The 21,569-nt window shown below is 40.3% G+C and overlaps 1 protein-coding gene across 1 annotated transcript in view; it reads right to left on the minus strand.

Moving 5' to 3' along the window:
* Positions 1-21,569, minus strand: part of SLC35F1 (solute carrier family 35 member F1) — a 370,475-nt gene that overhangs the window by 39,424 nt on the left and 309,482 nt on the right. The window contains exons 4-5 of the mRNA XM_046676589.1: positions 7,475-7,634; positions 415-571 (exon numbers count right to left, since the gene is read on the minus strand). Coding sequence (XP_046532545.1) covers positions 415-571; positions 7,475-7,634 — 317 coding nt within the window. The remainder of the gene's footprint in view (positions 1-414; positions 572-7,474; positions 7,635-21,569) is intronic.

A 21,569-nucleotide genomic window follows, 5' to 3' on the forward strand; every position in this document is an offset into this window, starting at 1 on the left:
TTTATAAAAGGGTAAATTTAAATTACAAGTTTTCTAGCGGTTCTTGTCACTGGTAAAGGGAATGTCCCTATTTGGAAGTGCATCAAATCATGGCATTTACACTTAGTTTTTCTACTTTTTTAAGTAAAACTTCACAGGCTGGTTCAGGAGAATCAGTGTACTTTTAATGCTTTCTTGTAAATTATCTTCAAAGTCCATTAAATGTTTTTCTAACAATTTAAAATAAACTTGATTAATTTGGAAGAAATTTACAGATAAAGATATTGAGTTTTCAGATTTCATGTGGGAGGTTGATGAAAGGTTTTCAGCCTTGATTTTTACAAAACAAAGACCAACCATGCCCCAATGAAGAAAAATTGTAAGAATAAGCCCTAAGAGTATCTACTGTCTGAATTTCTTGTTATTTTTACTCACAATTGAATTCCACTGAAAAATGCGCCAAAGAGTCCAATCATTCCCAGGAATTCCACTCGGCTCAGGGTTCGGATGATGTATTCTTCCCAGACGTTAGAGATCCCGTAGAGTGTGGCTCCTCCTAAGACCAGAAGGTCCCCTACCAGCTTATTTTCTCCTAGGAACCAAAAAAACAGAGGGAGCTTCATTAACACTTTCTCACAAGAATTTGGCACCAGCAAAATCAGCTTCTTATGCCTATTCTATTCTGACATTTTTATAGAAGTTCTGTAATTTGCCAACTGAGATTTAGTAAAGCTTGTTTCTGTGCGCCCCAGATGTGTTCTGATACAAAAAGGTTGCCCATGTCTACCCATCTGTAAGTCTTCCCTAGTTAAGAAAGGGACCAGTGCCTTCTAGATTGCATCATCTCCACAAAGCCCCACGTCTTCTGCCCAGGTATGTGTCTATGAATATATGCTAATATATGCACATGTTATATTTGCTGCAGGGCACTTTCCAACAGTTTAGTGAACAGGATGTAGAACAAATAAAATCAGTCTGAATTTCCACTCTCCGCGATACAGGGAGAGAAGCTATAACAGAAGTAGTCAACACTTTTTTTTTTGACTATGGGCAAAAAGTGTACTTGCTTAGAAAATGAGAGTAAAAAGGATTATGGGTTGAAATTTTCAGCTCCCCTAAAGTACGAAACATGAGTGAAAAATATATGTAATTCACTATCACAATGACATTTTCCTTTTTTCATAAAAATATCTATTTGTTTTAAACTCAATTTTGGTTGGTTTAGGTTTACGTCCAATTTTTTTATAAATGCCGTGCCTAGCTATTTTTTATAATTAGGCAAACTCTTTCCACTCCAGGAAGTGTGAAGCTAGGGAAGGAGAGCGGAAGTCAGCAGCCCACGCGGACTCACCAGGACACCAGTCCAGCACAGCTCAGCACAGGAGAGCTCGGCAGGCTGCCAGCTCCCCGGCAGAAGGGATGCGGGATGGGAAAGGTGCTCTCTCCAGCATGAGACTAAGGGAGGGACTCACCTTAGAGCGGCCTTGGATTCCCATATCAGCTGGAACAATCTAAAACTGTAGAACCGGATTCTCACTGTCGGGTTGGGAGCACTGAGCATTCTCTAGGAAGTGGCTTCACATAAAAGAATCTGAGCCTGGCTTGGGGAAAAACCTCTTCACTCATGCCATCTGGTCACCTTGGGAGATTATATGTTTACTCTAAATGGCGTCACTTTCTCTAAGGCGACTTCCCACTCCTGGTAAGAATTGGAGAGCAGAGAAAAGACTCTGAAAGGCAGGACAGCTTGCTGGAGTCGCCCTCAAGGGAATGGAGCTGAGAATCCGGATCTGTGAGGGCTCCCAGCGCTCCCGGGGTTCACCGGGATGAGGCCCCAAGGAGAAACCACAAGCTCCCTGGCGCATCTTCCGAGGAAATTAAAGTTGCTGTGACAGAGAGTGTCATCTTCAGCAACCTGACTAATCTTTTTTATGTGTCAACTAGAAAATAATGACAAAAATTTTAATTTTAAGCAGCTCATTTGAAGACTAACTCGTAAAATAAAAAGGATCCATTACCAAAATTATAAAATTATAATGAACAGGATTCAGTCACTTTTCATTCAGGAGCCATTTCAGAATCTTGTGCTGACATGGAGTCATTATAATGAATATCAATTTTTGTTGTACGCGTGAAGTGTGGAAGGGCTGCTTAACAGAATTCTTGGTTAATGAAATTAATTTTACATGAATAGATTCAGGAAAGCTAAATTATAATGAAATCTTTTAATAGACATTAGGGGAACATCAGTCTATCTTTTAAAAGTCCTAAAAAGAGGCCACTCTATCTCAATGAATAGTCTCACCAATGTTTTTCAAACTCAATCTCAATGAATAGTCTCACCAATGTTTTTCAAACCCACATTTGACAGTTATAGCTTATTTTGTTAACTGGCCTTTGACTATACGAAATCCACTCCCCGGTACTTTGAGTTTTCACCAGTGCAGTGATAATTATCATTAATAATAATACAATTTTGTGTAACTACAAGTTTGGAAGTACTTCCTAAGTTATCAGTGACAAAGAAATGAAATATTATTTATTAAAATTTCACTAGTAAGTGTACTTACCAGTTGTTAAACCATTTGAAAATGGATACATATATGCGCCACATGTATGAAAATTTAGTTGAGTAAATATAATTAAATTAACCAGGACATGATTTTATCCAAGCATAGTATATAAAGAAGCATTTGACATAAGTATAAGAAAGTCCCAAGACTAATATTTTTTATCTACAATTTACACCTAGTTAACTAGAAATTATCACCCTATGATTTATGCACTGTTAATGCAGCACATACCTGACATGGTGAAGCCAGTTTCTCTGCGACGTTCACGGGGGAAAACTGCACCCAGCAAATCCATCATTTACGTATGTATGAAACCACAACAAGTAATAATGTTTTGCAAATGTTGGGCAAATGGACCCATTCAAACTGTGAGAAGCCCACTCAGATCCAGTGCCTTCTCTCTCTCCTCTGAATTTCACACCACTGTGCCTGTGTATGGCACCCACTGCATTCTGCTCCATGCCTGTTATTTGTTAACTTGTGTGTCTTCCCTCCTCCCAGCTGTTTCCTTACACAATAGAGCTGAGGGGCATGGACTGTGACTGACTTAGCTTTCTATTCTGTGTGGTTCCTAGCATGGATCCTTGCATATTATAAATTCTCAATAAATGTTTAAATGAATTGAGCTGACTGAAAGGTCTTAATCCATCCTATGGGAAAGTTTTGAGTGGCAAAAGCTTTCACTTCAGGTAGATGTGGGTTCTCATCACATCTCTGTCACTTATTAGCTGTTGAACATTGGGCAAGCTATAGTCTTTCTGCACTTCTGTCTCCTTATTTAAAATGAGGTTATTGTGAGAATATAGTAAAATGATGTAAATAAATAAAATGATGCAAAATAATGTAAAATGCTTAGCATTTCCTCTGGCACTTATTAAGTGTTCACTAAACAGTTTGCAAAGAGTGAATCAATCATTTCCTTTGAATAACCACCTGTCTCTTTGGGTTGGCCACCTCTCATTTGGGATTGCTTCTTGGTTCTAATCAACCCAGTCATAATTGCTTTGCAAGAACTGGTTTTCCTTATTAGATTTTTACTTAAATACAAGAAACACCATGTTTGGAAGAATTTTGTGTCTTTGTGGCAGTGGGAGGAGAAGAAGGAAGATTATTTAAAATCACTACTTACCACTAGAACAAGAAATAAATGGTGAATTATACTATCCTGGAGAGTTGAAAGGCTATTAATGCAATTTATGAAAATGAACCCATCCCACTGAATACTTTTGAGTTTTAAATGTGACCAATTGCCTTGTTTTCCTGGGACTGTCAGTTTTAGCACCAAAAGTCCCATATCTGGGGAAAACCCTCCATTCTGGGCAATCTGAGACAGTCATTAACCCTAATTTACCACAACAGAACAACTGTACATTTCTTATAAGAGTCACAATCACGGAAAAATAAGTATTAAGTGGTGGAGCAGAAAGAATACTGGCTAGATTTCACGTCTAGGCCACACCATTTAGTACTGGTGTGCCCTTGCACAAGTTTCTTACCTTTCCTGAGTCTTTATTTCTTTAGTTACAAAAATAAGAATAAAAATACTTACTTTGCATAATTAGGAAGATTAAATGAGATAACGCATGGGGAAAGTGCCTGGCACCAATAAAATTCTCACTTTTACTTGGTTGTGTATGGTTATCTGGCTCCTTGAAATAAATATAAAATTATATCTAATAATAAAAAACTTTGTTATGGGTATCTAACATCTTTGCTAAATGAACTATAAGATGCAATAAATGTATTATGGTAAAAAGAGGATATTTTGAAGAGTAAGAAATATATTTTATAATAAGGAGCTATTTTCATTGAGTTTTATCTTAATCCTGTTACTTTCTAACCTTCTCTTTTATATCCATAAGTTTTCTGAGGAAAGTAGAAATGCCATGGAGCTGTATCTCTTTGGCCTTACTAATCAACTTTACACACTCCAACATCTATCATATTTTCAGAAATCACTTTTATTGCATGTCTTTCTCCCCACACATCTTTCCCCACACACATCAGTAAGTGCAGAGATGGTCTTTCAGAGGGGGCCTATAATGCTGGTGGCAAAGATAGAATATACATATTAGGTCCACTGATTTTTAATGACAGACTCAGAAAAGACATCTCCTTATAGATAAGCGCAAAGGCATGGAAACTTCCTAAGGTGGATGATCAGTTGCACCTGTGACAAGTACAGAACTGGAACCTAAGTGTTGTTGGCATCCTTCCTACTTTGTACACAATTCTACAGGACCCAGGCAGAGTCTCAAATGCCACGGACTGCAGATGCCTTCTCTCTACCTCTGTCTACAGTGGGTGAACTTCCTGGTAAAGTTCTCATCAAAAGCATAATTCCGGGCACATCACTGTGTGTCCTGACATTTACATTTTGTATCTAGAGTGCCTGGTGGCACCTGAGAAGTTTCCTTCAGCAAGGCTCAAATCAAAATGAGGAATTCCTGGAGAGCGGAGGAAGAAACATTCTAACCAAGCAGAATTAGAGCAATTACTTTAATTACTAGGAGGTCAAAGTAACTTTGAAAAGGCCAATATCAATGTTCTTCAGGACAGAATTTTCAAGGTCCCAAGCTAAGGTGAACCATGGATTAAGCAATATAAAAAAGATCAAGTCAGTCATTCTCTTCTCCTGTGAAAAGCTCTTGATATGGTGATGACCATTCATACTGAGTTGAATAACTGATTAAAGTTCTGATGAGTGCCTGAAGTATTTTAGACAGGTTCTGTCCCTGGCTAATTAACGCAGCTGAACCAACTCTATGGTAAAGGTGAAAACAAATGGAATATTTTTCATAATGATGCACACCAATTTTAGGATTATCTTGTCCTCAAAACCAGAGGGATCTTTTTCTTTTTTCAAAACATTTTATATGATAGCTTAAATTTCTACCTAATTTAATATTTTTATAGAAGTAAAGCAGGTCTAACACTGTTTGGACCAACACTGTCCCAAATTTGGGCTGCCGTTAGAACAACATATCATGTATTTGGGCACCGTTACTTTAGCATGAAAGGTACTCAACAGTAATAAAATTTAATTCTGTTGACACTGGTACCTCATATGTCACCAAACTGCTGCTGCTGTGGGTCTTAAACAGATTCACACCAACAGACAAAACACCGCTCCATATGTTTTAGCTACTCTGCACTGTTATAAAAAATGACCACTTTTGAAAGACCGTTAAATGGACTTTCTTTTTCTAAATAGTACTACTCCCTTCCTAACACTTCACTTGACATAAAGAAAACATTTTTTAATCGAATTAGTGAATACAATCTAGTGAAATCAATTCAAGTTAGCTTCACATTCTAGGCTTAAACATCCAGATTTATCAGGACAATTGTCTTTGTTGACTACAGAATGCAAGATCATAGCCAGGGTGAAGGGTTAGGACTCGGCAAAGCCGAATTTTCATAAATAAGGGCACATGCTTCTTCTTAGTCTGTGCTTACATAGTTCAAGTAAAGCTGAGAAAGTATAATTAAATTGTGACTTTAGAAAAACTGGCCACGTTGTGTCAGGCAAAAATACCATCTGATTGGTCCCAAGAGATTTCCCATACTAGGATCACTATGGATACAGAGCATAAAACCGGCCCTTTCATACGACTTCTATTGAAATCCCAAGCAACCATTGTGTCATAGACGAGAATTTGGGAAAAGCAAGTGTGTGTATTTTTAGCCCACCTGTTGAGGTGGGGACAGATTATGTTGTGTAGGTAGTGGTTTGTGAGGGCCGGGACCATCTCTTTCTTTTGCTTTGTGTTGTATCTTGCGCTCCCAGCAATGTGGGAGAGGGAGGGAAGGAAGCCTGCCCTTGAGGTCAGGAGCCTTGGGTTCTAGCCCTGCTCTTTCAGGTCCGAGACCTTGGACAACTCACCTGGCTTCCCCAATTCTCAGCTTCCTTGTGTGCCAAATGTAAAACTGCTGAACGAGGTCCCTTTCAGCTATAATGTTCTACAGTGCAACTCAAAAACATAATGATGTTCATTTCAGGTACTTTGCATGACTTAGTCTCATAAAGAAAAATTTCCTAATTTTGACTCTTCATCATCCAATTCCCTACAAGAAAGATCAATTCTAAGAACTATAGAAAAGTGGGTAGTTTTGATTCCATTACCAATGTTAACAAAGGGGGTAATTTTTTTCTGCCCCCCCTAACACTTTCTGTAGCACAATGATTTTGGTGTATTTTAAAGAATTGTAATGCTTCAAAAAGAGTCCTCTGGAAACCATCCTGGATCAGCGCTCCCTAGCAGATTCATAGCAATTTGATGAGTAAACCTTGAAGCTTTACTTTGTGGTTTTATAAGCTGTGATTGATACTTCTCCCCTCAAAACAAATAAGCAAAAAAACCACAAAAAACCCTCTGTATGAGGAGACTGAACTTAGCTCTCCCTCATTAAAATACTGGGTATTCATAATCTAGTCTTCAAACTTTAAATATCCACGCTTAGACCTATATACCAACCTTCACCCAGTAGTTTGAAAGCTCAGTCTTTCTCTGACTTGAAGAGAAAGAGTTGGGGGGTGTTGAGGGTCGGGAAGGCCCCTGTGGTTCAGGAGTGGATTGATCCATTGACACAATCTCTGACCAGCTGGTCTGGGCCAGGCAGCTCTGGCCTCCAAAACACACTGCAAGTGGGTCCTGACTCTCAGCTTTAAACACTTTCTGAATGTTTCTGAATTCATGTAAAAGGGTATAAAACCTGTACTTTGCTTCCTTCATTCACTCAAGAAACACGTATTAAGCACCTCCTGTGTGCCCCATCCTAGGTGTGGGGTGACTAACATAAGTAAGACACATACCCGTGGAAGACCAGCTTCCTAGTTTCCACTCAACCATGAACATTCCACGTCTTGCTTTGGCCTCACCCACAGAGGCAAGCAACCTGGCGAACACTCAGAGACTCACCTGCTCCCTGATGCCTTCCCACGAGCACATCTGCTCCCGCCATGCAGCCCATTCCCAGGATGCAGACAACGATGCCGATGAAATGCACAGCCTTGTACCGGATCAGCAGGAAGAACCAGGAGAGCAAAATGACCACTGGGATCACAAAACAGTCCAGGAGCTGTTGGGAGGGAGGAAGGCAAACAACACCAGGAGGTTCATGGGGAAGCTTTCCACTTCGTGGAGAAAAATAACTTAGCTCTGGAGAAAGGGCATTTCCCCTAAACCTAAGCTTTTGTGTAGACCCAGAACTGATGCAATTAAAATAGACTCTGAAACAAACACAAACTAACCCTACTTAAGGATCCCGCAAGCTCTGAGGAAAAGGGGAGAAGGCTAACGAGTAAGACAGGCTTTTGGTGAGGAAGATTTTCCTGCCCCTACTGTGTCAGGGCAGCTCGGCATCCTGGCTCCCTAAGCACCCTGGCCGACTCCACAGGAACACCTCATTTGTGGGGAGAATACGCTGAGCCACTTCAGATGGTCCTGCTACCTTAGGAGTATATCTGGGAATGGGAGGTGAGGGGGCAGAGGTCTAATAATGTTTTATAAATTATTAGAATTTAGACAAAAGGTGAACTTAATTTCTCCCAGACAACTGTCTCCCCACGACCAGTAAAAGTTACTTTAATTTGTCCTTGAAATTTCACTCTTACAGGAAAAAAAATTGCTTTAAAAATAAATACAAATATTAGTTTTGAAACTTTACAAATACTTAAAAAATACTGTTGTAAAAAAGAGCAAAAAAAAAGAGACAAACAGAAGCATGAGCGGAGTATAGAAAAAAAATCTTTGGTTTCATTTCTTATGTATTTTGCACAAATAATAAGATTCCATCTGACATAGAAGCTCCAAGAGTTGGTGGAGAGTTTGTCCCAGACCTGTAGTGAGATAAAGTGGTAAACGGGAAGACCTCTGTGCCAGGAGCCAGAAGATCTGAATTTGAGTACTAGATCCTTACTCATGGCAGTGTGATGTTGGGCAAATTACAAACTCGGGAAGCCTTAATATCTTGCTAGTAAAATGAAGATAATGACTCCTACTGGACTTTCTCCAAAGATCATTGTGAAGCTCAGAGATAATACACATGGAAACATTTTGTAACTTACGAGGGCCTCAGTGCCACTCTATAACCTGCACTCTGGGCTCCACGGAACTGGTTGTCTCTACCACACCCTGGTAAGACGCAGTGTCCTTTGGATACTCCATGCAAAGCAGGGTCTCCACTAGTCGAACTGATGTCCCACAGGACTTCAAACTCTACATACCAAATGAGAAACTGGTGATCTTGGCCCACTGCCCAGTAGAGGTCCTCTGCTAGAATCCTAAACAAGGGGCCCTAGCACCCAGTAGCCAGATACAGGCCAGTGATCCCTAATACTCCTTCACTCTGACTGTCTACATCCTCTTGATCACCAAGTCCTGCCAATTCCATCTTCTGAACATCTCTCAAATCTATTCATGCCACCCTTTCCCACTTCTGCCACCTAATTGAACTAGAATCCTCTCCTACTTGGAACAAGACCTTACCAGCCTGCCTCAAGGTCTTCACTCATGCATCTCCCTCCTTCTAGAATCCTTCACCTCAATGCTTGAACTTCCTGCCTCTTTTTTCTTCAGGACTTCACTTAGATACTGCCTGTGAAAGAAAGCCTTTAGGATCCCCAGGCTAGGCTGGGTCCTGTTCAATGCTTTCCTGCATCCTGTGCTTCTCCTTTGTAGTGTAGGCAATAATAATTAATATGGAATTATTGGTATAATGTCTGACGTCCCCACTTGTCTGGAGGTCCATGAAATCTGAGAATATATTCCCAGTACCCAGAACCCTGCTGGGTTCATGAGAAGCATCCAATAATAGTTATTGAACAAATATATAGCAGGATTTTTAATAATAGTAACATCAAAATGGAGTCTCTAAGACTCAGTAAAGGCTGAAAAGTGTTTTTATTTTCACAAAGCATCCCTCACCATCGGACTGGCTTTTTGGCACTGTAACCAGCACTCAGAATCCCTCTATCCGCAAAGCTTTTTGTATGTGGACAGACCCTCACGCTTCTCTGAGCATCGGTCTTCTCCTTTGCAAAACGGAACAAGCAATCAGCACACTAAGCTGTGACGGGGGTTGCTGTGAGATGCTAAGGTAAGGAAGGGTCATGGGAATGCTGAGTAACACCTTGATGGCTGGGGGCTGAGGCCAGAGGTCACAGGGCTCCTGGAGGAGCTATGCATAGGGGTGGTGGCTGGTAGGATTGTACTACAGCACACGTTACCCACTGCACAGTTAATTAGCAAGTTAATGATTCTACATGAAGTGGTAAAAGGCTCCAAGGCAGGTTTTACAAACGGCTTCAAATACCAATTAAGTCTATTAGGAAATTTCAGTTTGCCAGTGAAAACTGTTCACTGGGCAGAAAACATTTGGTGTTTCGCCCTAAAAATGAGAAATGGTTGAATCAACAGTTGAAATATTTAGCCACGTGCTCCACAATTGGGATTTCATTATCTGGCTGGCAGCCCTCGGTCAGTGGAGCAGAAGGCCTCCATTCCTGAAGGAGGAGTTGAAGGCAAACCAGGCCATCACCCAATCTTTGGGGAGCACTGAGAAAGCCTTTTTGGTTCTCAGGGTCATTAGAAACCTCAAAGAACTTTATGAGTCAAAAAATCCTTATTTGTGAGTATCAGGTGATCCAATGGGTGGGGAGGACTTTTAGAAAGAAGAGAAGGGGAAAGAAGGACACAAGGCAAGCCAGGGTTTCTGGGACGTTTCAGCTGGGAGGCTGATGTCCAGCATCCAGTAGGGAATCAATAATGGGTGGTTGAATGAATTAATGAATGGATAGCCACTTGGCATCACTGACTGTCAGAAGAGACGTTAGAGATAATCCAGGCTGCTACTGGCATTTGGGTGGGACAATTCTTCATTTTGCAGGACTGCCTCATACTCTCTGCAGGGCATTTAGCATCGCTGGGTCTTGACCACTCAAAAAATGCTCCTACGCATTTACAAGCGCCCCGTGGGGGCAGTATCTTCCCAGTTTAGAATTGCTGAAATGGCTTTATTTAAAAGCTGGGGACTCAGAAGTTTCAAGAGGTGAAGTGTTGCACTCAAGGTAACTCAAACTGTTGGCATCAGCAGTAGTTGTATCATGATTTCTTTTTTTTTTTGAGGAAGATTAGCCCTAAGCTAACATCTGCTGCCAATCCTCTTCTTTTTGCTGAGGAAGACTGGCCCTGAGCTAACATCTTCCTTTACTTTATATGTGGGATGCCTGCCACAGCATGGCTTGGTAAATGGTATGTATGTCCGCATCTGGGATCTGAACTGGCAAACCACAGGCCGTCAAAGTGGAACGTGCGAACTTAACTGCTGTGCTAATGGACCGGCACTTGTGTAATGACTTTTTTGAACAATATTTTAATGAAGATCAAGGACAGGAATTGCTACAAGTGGAGGTCTCACCACAGTATCTGTAACTACAGAAAAGAAACCATTTGGGAGCTGCTGTTAACAAACAGGCTATTATTTTTTAGTGATTTTTGGCTCCAACCTTTCCCTGTGGTCATAAAGCATAAAACATACTGGCAAAATGATTTTCCAATAGTTTTCTGGTAGCTTAACTCCCTAGCAAAGTGGGTGTTAGAGGAATAAAAGAGAGAGGAATTATAATAGGTGCCCATCACTGGGATTGTTAAAAGAAGAAAAAAACCCCAAAAACCCTTCTGCTTCTGTCATCAACCTGTTTAGTAGATTTACCTTTCTTCACATACATTTCTAGATCCAAAAGGAAATTATAAAATAGTATACCAAAAAATAAACAAATGAATTCTATTTCATCATCATCTTATGCTCTGAGAAATCTCAAAGAACATTAAGAATACTTTGGAAAGAAAAGTGTTCATCACCCCTTAGATTTAAATAGCATCTCCTCCCCCTGGAGATTTAAACTAATTTTACTCTTCTACGTCATTAATCCTCAGGTGATACCTGCCAGAGAGGTCTAGGATCCCAAGTTATCTGGTTTTATGGATGGAGGTACTGAGGCACACCACGCTTCGCCTAGGGCAAATTCTCTGAAGTCATCATGATAGCGCTAGAACTATTATATGAACTTGGTAGCTTTAAAGAACATTTACAGTAGGTTGTACTGTTTACATTTATAGTTTGCAATACACTTATGTTATTTTTACTTAATCTTCTAGCAGCCCTTTATGGGAGTTATGACTATACCCATTTTACAGATAAAGAAACTGAGGGTCCCAGAGTAAAGCAAGTTAGTGTCAGAGTCTGGGCTAAAACAGTCTCTGGACTCCTAGATCAGAGTTCAAGCGCAGCTTCCAGAAGTTATTCAAATAATTTAAACACATGTCTGTGTTGACATTGCTTTTAGGACAACAGAAGTTGTCCTAAAAATCAATATCAAATAATGTTAAATTTCTTAGGTGTATATTGTAGGACAGCAGCATCATTTAACTTTTTGCTCTCTCTCTTTTCAGCTTCAGCTCATCTCTTACCCCTGGATCTCTCCCTGCACTCTTTAATCACACTTGATTATGCACTCTCCCACACAAGTGCATGCGCACCCACACACACCAAACCCTGACTTCTTTTCTATGCCGCCTCCATTTGCCCACACTCCCCAGACCACCTCCATCTGGCTTCGGACACTCACGCTTCCAAAAGTGTGCTCACTCCTAAGTCCCTCCGCACCCTAACATGCTCACTACACGTTTCTGGTAATGGACAGTCTCATGGAGACGACACATTCTTTGTGTATCAGTGAAATCTGCTTTCACAGACTGTCGAGCCTCCTTAGAGTTGGTGGATAGCCTCCGTAAGTTGGATATCCTCCGTCGCATCCTGGTTTTGCAGAGTATTTTCCAAGCTTTTGGTCCAAGCGAGGTCACATCTCTAAGTCTGGGATGCAAGAAAAGGCACAGGCCCTAGAGCAGCTGTATGCTGAGGCCTCTCCTTAGAAACCCTACCAGGGGCCAGTGCCTTCCGCAGGCTAAACACTGGAGGTGGACACGACTCTAGAGGGTGGGATAGGAGGGCGAGGAGAAGCAGAGAGGGGAAGTCGGGTGGATCGGCGGTGCTCCTGCCTCACCCCTGCCCCCGGGGTGTGCCGGCTGTGACAGCTCCCGGGGAGGCACCAGGAGGACGTCCCCACGGCCCACGGAAGCTTTGGCTTCTCTGTTTCCCTGCAAGCCCCCTCCCACTCCGCCCGGGATCGCTCCCTCGGGGAGGCAAGAGCAGCGCAGCGCCCCAGCTCGCCACCCGGCGTCCCCGCCTGCCCGGAGCCCGCGCCGACCGCGCCTGGGCGCCCAGCGGCTCCCAGCCCGCCCACCTGCGGCTGGCTGCTCTGACGCCCCAATCTCCTGGGGGGCGGGGCTCCTTATTTTGGTGCTTATTCTCCGGGAACCTCTACTATAAACGATTTCCGTGCACTTTGATGTAACAGGCTGGCTCTGCGCCCCCACAGCGCCCGCGGCGCACCGGGCGCACTTGGCTGTGGTCATGATTTGTCTTTTCCTTAGACTGTGAGCCCCCGGGGCGCAGGGACGGTTGTAGCTACTCTATCACAGAGCCTGGCGGCGCCCAGAGAAAGTGGTCTGGAAAAAAAATTTAATGAGTAAATGTACTAACTCCTTACAGGATGATGAGTTTCCTAAGGAAAGAGAGGGCGTCCCGTTCCTCTGTACATTACTCCACTGTCTCACTCAGAACCTGGGTTTTGGTAGTAGATACCCAATAAATGCGAGATAAATGAAACAATGAACCTGTCCTGGCCTTACGCTTTTCTCTAATTCCGCTGCTCCCATGACTTCCTCACCTGCCATTCCACTAACTTTATTTAACTTATTTCTTGAACAAGATATGAATTTCATCCTTTCGACTTTAGCAGATGTGTATCTACATCTTTATCTGTGAGTATATGGAGTTGATGTGTGTCTATGTGTCTAGAATGTCTTTGTGGGTGCAACTTAAATGGTAGAGCTCTGAGAGTCACTACGTCAACTTGGCTGGTTGAGGCCAGCTGGCACTTGGATGATTACGATGATACAACATTTTTGACTTACAAATAATTTCATTGCACAATCACCACCATGGAATTATAAGGTGACAGTTAGATGCAGTTGTGCTATGTGACTCTTAAGATTGATGCAAAGTGATTAAATATGGGAAATAATATAGATCCTGTCCCCTGACATATCTCATAATCACCCAAAGTCCAACAACCTCACCAGTGGTGTGATACCATAGTAACCCTCTCAATATCATCCTTGCCATTGGATTACTGCATCCTCTCTCCCTCTCTCTGTCTCTCTCTCTTTCACCTTTATGGGGTTGGTATCGCCAATCTCCTCTGGTACTGGTTGATGAAGGAATTCGGTTTTATTAGACTTATCTTTAGTCCATAAATATGTGCTTACATTTGACCCATTGTCTCCTACATTTGTTCTTGGATTTGAAAATTCATCAGCATACAGAAACTCCTTTATTCAAAACAACACTCTTTAGATAAACATGCATATATGTGTATACACACACACGCTTATATTCAAGACATTTTCTTTGTAGAAAACAAACAGTATAGAAATATTTAATGAAGAAAATAAAAATCATCCATCATCACAGCAACCTGAAATAAATACTAAGATTTTGATGTATTTCCTTCCGATTTGGGGATAAAAAAATTGAGATCGGGGCCAGCCCAGTGGCACAGTGGTTAAATTCGCACGTTCTGCTTCTTGGTGGCCTGGGGTTCGTGGGTTCGGATCCCGGGTTCGGACATGGCACCACTTGGCAAAAAGCCAAGCTGTGGTAGCCGTCCCACGTATAAAACAGAGGAAGATGGGCATGGATGTTAGCTCAGGGCCAGTCTTCCTCAGCAAAAAGAGGAGGATTGGCAATAGTTAGCTCAGGGTGAATCTTCTTCTTCAAAAAAAAATTGAGATCACATATTAAAAATAAGCTCACACAGTGGATAGTCACCTCCTGTTTTTAAAAAATGTTTTAAATCCTAAACCTGTAATGTAAATACTTTATCATGCTCAATTTTTTTGAGATATAATTCATGTACCATAAAATTCACCCTTTTCAAGTGTACAATGGAAGTGGTTCTTAGTGTTTCATAGAGTTGCACAGCCATCACCACTATCTAATTTCAGGACATTTACCCTACCCAAAAAGAAACCCTGTACCCAGTAGCAGTCACTCTGCATTCCTCCCTACTCACAGCTTGTGGCAACCGGTAATTTACTTTCTGTCTCTATGGATTTACCTATTCTGGGTATTTCATATAAATGGAATCATAAAATATGTGGCCTTTCATAACACGGACCTCTTTCATTCAGCATAATGTTTCCATGGTTCGTCCATGTTGTAGCATGCGGCAGTACTTCATTTCTTTTTATTACTGACTAATATTTCATTGTATGGATGTAGAGAATTCTACAGGCTGTAGACCACATTCTACTTCTCTATTTCTCAGTTAATGTACCTTTAAGCTTTTTCTACTTTTTTGGTTATTATGAATAATACTGCAATGAATATTTGCAAACAAACTTTTGTGGGGAACATATGGTTTCATTTCTTTTGGGTAGATATTGAGAAAGAGAATTGCTGGGTCATATAATAACTCTATGTTTAACATTTTGTGGAATTGCCAAACTGTTTTCCAAAGTGGCTGCACCATTTTACAACCCCACTAGCAATGTACCAGGGTTCTAATTTCTCCATATCCTTGTCAACGTTTGTTATTATCTGTCTTTTTGATGTTAGCCATCCTAGTGGGTGTGAAGTGGTTATCTCATTATGAGTTTGATTTGCATTTCTCTAACGACTAGTGATATTGAGCATCTTTTAATAAGCTTATTGCCCATTTTTATGTCTTCTTTGAAAAAATGTCTATTCAAATCCTTTGCTGATTTTTAAATTGAGAATTTGTCAACATTTTTATAAAGTATTGTTTTGAATCATTTTTCTACTTTTGAACATTTTATTTGTTCTCAGTTCTTTTTAATTATAAATGATACTTTAAAAGAATATATTGTATATAAATCTCTGCCTATATCTCTGAACATTTCCTTAGGATAGATTACAAGCCTGAAAGTACAGGGTTAAAGAATATACATTTTTAAGAACTCTTAATGCATACTGCCAATTTTTTTTCCAGGAAGTTAGTGGCTATTTACTTGTCCAGTTTCAGAGGATGAATGTTCTAATCTTAGTGTACTCCTACCACTTTGTGCATTATCTTTTAAAAGTTTCCAATTTATACCCCAAATTAAATTTAATTATTGTTTAAATTTAAGTTATGTGATACTGATGAAGCAAAGTTTTTTAATCTACATTTTCTATTAATTATCTGTATTTCTTTTGGGAACGATCTATTCACGCATGCTCCAGATTCATTTCTTTCTACTGAAGTATTAGTATTATAACTTATACATAAAATCTCTTTATATATGAAAGATATTAGACCTTTGTCATATTTGTTGAAAATATTTTTATAGTTTTTTAATGATTTTATTTACAATGTTTTTTGAGATAAACAAGTTTTAAGTATTTATCTATAAGCTCATTTTTAGAAATTCTTCCCTTTCCCCAAATCGGCCAATTAGTCACCTATATGTTCTTTTAATTATCTATGGTTCATTTTTAAGTTTTGACTTTTAAAATTTAAATTTTTAAATTTTAAATTTTAATTCATTTGGAGTATTTAGTTGCATGGGACTAAGTCAATATCTAATCTGAGTTCTTATAACCAATTTTCTTACTGCATTTGCTGAATAATCTTTCTCTTTCTTCTTGGTCTGTAATATTCTCTCTGTAATGTATTTCGTATATATTAAGATCTGTTTTAGGGCCATATTAGTACCATATGATCAAGAGTATTATGTTGCTTTAATTATTGTAGCTTTACAACTGCATTTTAATGTATTCTAAGGCAAATTGCTTTTCACTATTCATTGTTTTCAAAATTAGCTATTTTTATCTGCATTTTCTTCCAGATGAAATTTACAGTCATAGTTTTTAGTCTTCACCCCTCTCTCTACTTAAAAAAATCTCTAGGGATTTCAAAGAGCTTTTATAATATTTATTATCTCATTGTCAAACATTAAATGAAGGCTTTTAGGGAAAATCTATATCTTTAAACTCTTATGGAACTTCCAGTGAAATTTTGAATGTAGATATTTGCATTTATTATAGCGGCTGGAAAATATCAATTGGAGATAAATTATACTTTTCAAAAAGGGCACAGTGATATTGATGTCAGATAAACATGGCAGAGGTTGTTTGTTTGTTTTAATCAAACCAGAAAATGTAGGCAGTCACATAACACTTAAAGTAAATGTTATATTTTAGACTACTGTTAACTTTTTTCTTTGAGCTAGTTATACAAAGATTCACCAAATTAATCCAAAGTATAAACAAAATTCATTTTATTTCAAAAAGAATGAGTAGCTTTGCCTAGAGATGCCGAAAAAGACCAGTGGGCTACTTCTTTCTCCAAAGCAGGAGGTGATTTCTCTTAAAAGATCAACTTTGTAACTTAGATTTACCCCTTTCAAAGAGTTATTTTAATTCATGGAAAAAAAAAAAACCACCAGAGCATTACAAAGTTAGCGTATCACGGTATTTTTATGTTTTCTGACCTATATGCATATATACTTTGTAACATGGATGAAGATGACCAGGGAATCTAGGTAACTAAGATGGGAGAATTGTTCTGCAAATTAAAAACAGGTATTTCAGGAAATCTCCATAGCATTCCCATTTTGTACTTAAGACTTAAAAACTCAACATGGCTTGTTCTTTATCTTTAACCTATGGCTCTTAAATATCTTCAGAAAAACAGCGAATAGAATTATGTTTCCACTCTGATAAAATGTCTATATTTAGAGGCTGTCTTTGTGTCTAAAATGCTACATGTACTGTTTCTTCTTTAATGTTAGATGCTTGTGGTTCCAATCACTTCTCTTCTCTCTGCTGGATTCTATCTGGCAGAAAATAATAGCTTGATCCATGTAGAATGGCCATTTTATAGGTCACATTGGTTGAATATTGACAATTTCACATGGTTCACCCACGAGACTCAAGGAACCAGATGGAGATCAGGAACCAGATGGAGATCAGACACCAGCTGTATTAGTTAGACCTGGGTTGCAGAAGGCAGTGTTGCCTTTTATCTCCTACTGCAATTGTAACTTAGCCTAAACTTTCTTAGGCAGATATACTGGGGGAAATGGTTACCAAGCCTTGGTCTCTGTCTCAGGGGTCCTTCCAGCAAGTTAGTCCTTACCAATCCCTAAAGCAGGCAGAAATGAAATACTTTGAAGACAATTTTTTCCCTCCTTTTTTGATTTCTTTTAAGGCATAACAACCCCAGCAAGTGGTAAAGTCCCCTACTGGCTATTGGATTAGCTATTTCCCCTTTGGGGTGCAGCAAGAAGGAATGGAGAGAGAGGAAGAGTTTCCTTCTATTCTCCCAGCGTTTGGAAGGGAATGGAAGTCTCCCTCTACCTGGGTGGTATCATGGGGAGAACAGGAGTCCCTCTACATTCCTCCCAGACCATACTTGGTGTGAGCGACATACATGTTCATGTAAAAGCTCATTTCTTGATTAAGGATCTACATATCATAATATTAGCCACAAAAATCTCTAGAAGGAGAGGGGCTGGCTCAGTGGTGCAGCGGTTAAGTTTGTGTACTCCGCTTCAGTGGCCTGGTGGTTTGGATCCTGGGCATGGACTTATGTACCACTTGGCAAGCCATGCTGTGGCAGGCGTCCCACATGTAAAGTAGAGGAAGGTGGGCACGAATGTTAGCTCAGGGCCAGTCTTCCTCAGCAAAAACAGGAGGATTGGCAGTGGATATTAGCTCAGGGCTAATCTTCCTCAAAAAAAAAAAAAAAAACCCTCTAGAAGGAGAAAATGAGAATCTATAAGAATAAATTGTTAACAATGGTTATCTTTGAATAAGATAACTAAATCTTCACAACCCCACCACCCAAAATTCTCTGTGGTTTCCAAATTTCCTCTGGAGCATATACTACTTTCAAAATATATAAAACAACACGTTATGAGAGTGTAAAAAATCTACAAGAGCCAGATCAGTCTTTCTCAAGGGAAGCTGATGGTTTGTAAAAAAAAATTAAAACAAAAAAACCGCTACTCAACTGCTCCCATTGTGGTAGAGCTTAATGAGGAGGTGACCTCATCCCTCCCTCTATTTCTCTTTGCCCAAAAGCGACTCCTCTGCCAGCCTGCAGCTCCTCATTAACGCTCCCCTCCGGCTATTCACAGGGAGAATGCTCCCCTCACAGGGCCCAGCTGTCAGAGGCTAAACCTGAGGCACCTGGTAGGTGATTCCAGGAGCGAGAACAGGTCCCTGCTCTCCCTTCTTCTGCTTCTAATTGGCAAATCTCCCATGTTTCTAAAAGTAATATATATTATAAATTCATCTTCTGTGAGTAAAACTGAAGCATTAACAGGGAAGGATCTTAAAAAAGACAAACTTTGGTAACACAGACACAACAAAAGTCCTCTTCCGGCTGACAGTCCAGCCGAAGAGAGTGGAATATAATTTGGGAAATGCACATGCACACGCAATCAAGAACCATTTTAATTCGGTGGCCTGGACATGTAGCCACCCCAGCAGCATTTGAAAATCCAACCAGGGGTGTAATTCCGGGGAGTAGTATCTTTCATCTGGAACAGACTTTCCCGGTAGACAATCCCCTCCCCCCACACCCCTCCAGATTTTTTTCCTCACGGGGCTATTTTATTCATAATGTAGACACCCCCACAAACCCCATACCTTAAGATTTAATGTCTAGGTTTTACTGTCTTAAAATATTCATATTGGATGAAGCCATGTTTCTACCATGTTGCCCAAGAGATGATTCAAACTAACAAAATGTGTTATTGTGCTGACTATATGACAGCCATTTTCCAGGAAATGTCCTATTTTCAGGATTTAGAAAAAAGATTTGCACCAAACTATTTTTCTCGTTTCTACTGATAAGGATTTAAATGTGTGAATTTCATGTGTTTCCTCGTGCCAGTTCATCAGAACTTCCTAGTTGTTAAAGTATATTCGCTTTACTTTTTTTGGCCTTAACTCTCAAAGACAAAAAGGAAGAAAGAAAGAAAAAAGACACTACCGTGCACTGAAAATCTGGGACAAGTACCTAGAAATCTAGGTGACCACCGGAAGACACAGATCATTAAGAGACACGCTCTCTAGCTCTGCTGCAGAGAAATGGCCTCGGGTGAGAGCAGAGCCGTCCCAGAGAGCAAATTCCTTCTGGGTGAGCATCATTGGAGCTTTCATCAGGTTTAAGAAGAAAGTCTGATTATCAGCAAACCAGATTCCAAAAGTAGACAGCAAGGATTTAACATTTACGGTGTCCACCATATACCAGGTACAATGCCAGGTTCTTATTTTTCCCATTTTACAGAAGAGGAAACAGAACTAAAGATAACAGGTAACTTACTTGAAGTCACACAGTAGTAAGCGTCAGAGCCAGATGTGAGCTCAGGTCTGCCCTTTGCCTTATACAAAGTGAGTTTAAGCAGTCAGGGTCCAGGGGGAGTAGAAATTATGTAGGATCCAGTTATAGTTACCAGTGGTCTAGGCTGAGCCAGCCTCAATTCAATCTAGCAGGCTTGTGCGCTCTCTCTTACATTGTGAGCACTCTGGGAGAGAGCAGACTGAGGGTATGGAAAAAGTAATCACTGGTTGTCTGCACTTTTTATATTAAAGAAGGTGTAGGTTATAAGAAAAAGTGTATGGGGGTTAGAAGTGCACCGCCAGAGTGGAAACTGCTGCTTTTCCAATCATTACAGCATAAAGTATGGTTATATTTTGCATCCATTCATTGGATGTTCTCCCATTCAACGAGCATCCATTCGTCAAGATCCACTCTATGATATGATACACCCGCCCAAGAAGACAATCACAAACCTAGTTATAATGTTGTTGTCTTGCATATCCAACATTTTTCTGGGAAAAAAAAGAATTACAATCATTTGTTTTATCAATCATTCGCTGATACTGTGTGGGTATCTTGAGTGTTCTCAGAGAAGTGGTTGCCTTAAGTCAGCCAAGCACTACTAACCTGTATTTCTTGTTTATAGAATTCATGAACATAAGAGCATTAACATAACATTAAAGAAAGTACACATTTCAAAGTACCTATCGAAGGAAACGAATGTTTTCTGATAAAATATTAATTCTACATTAATTTTGCATTACTTTTTATTCCTCCCACCCGTAAAACAGCAGGGAGAAACAATTTCAAAAGCTAGAGGAAAACATCTTGTACATTTTGGAGTCTATTTCTAGGTCTGACTCAACTATTCCAGGTTTTATTAACAAAAGGCAAAATCGGATTTTCATCACCTTGTACTTGTCATTTATTTATTCAGTCAGCAGATATTTACAGAACGCCTACTGCATGCTCGGGATTGCGACAGGTGTGGGGGATACCAGAGCAAACAAAACACTCTACACCCAGGTCCAAGGGGACAGTTCCCAATGAACGCGTGTTTCTTTCCTCCAGTTCACAGCCAGTTTCTTTCCCTAAAGACTTGCCTGGCTCCTAAGGCGATTCTGCCCCCTGTTCTTTGGGATCCTCATCTCCTGCTCCCTGCTCCTGTTCCATCAGCTTTTCTGCATCCATCCTGGATCTTCGACCACCACCCCTCTCTGCTGTCTGTTTTCCTTCACCATATAGGAAATCTTCCTATATGGGACATCAAGCCCCAACCCCATCCTTGATGTCCAACTGGTCCCTAGCTATTTATCTTTCCCTCTTCACTGCTGGGCTTCCTGAAAGTTTAACCTGCTGTCACTGCCTCTGGTATCTTGGCCCCATTCATTCCTCAAGCTGTATCAATACTGACAACTTCCTTTGCCATGATCAACAAAGCTACATTACACAGCCACTTTCGACTAAACCTGTCTGCAGCATTGGGCATGGTTAACCACTCTCTCCTTGAATTCTCTCCTCTCCTCATTTCTCTGTCTTTTTTTTCTCCTGCCACT

Source organism: Equus quagga, chromosome 11, assembly GCF_021613505.1.
Source record: "Equus quagga isolate Etosha38 chromosome 11, UCLA_HA_Equagga_1.0, whole genome shotgun sequence".
Taxonomy (NCBI): domain Eukaryota; kingdom Metazoa; phylum Chordata; class Mammalia; order Perissodactyla; family Equidae; genus Equus; species Equus quagga.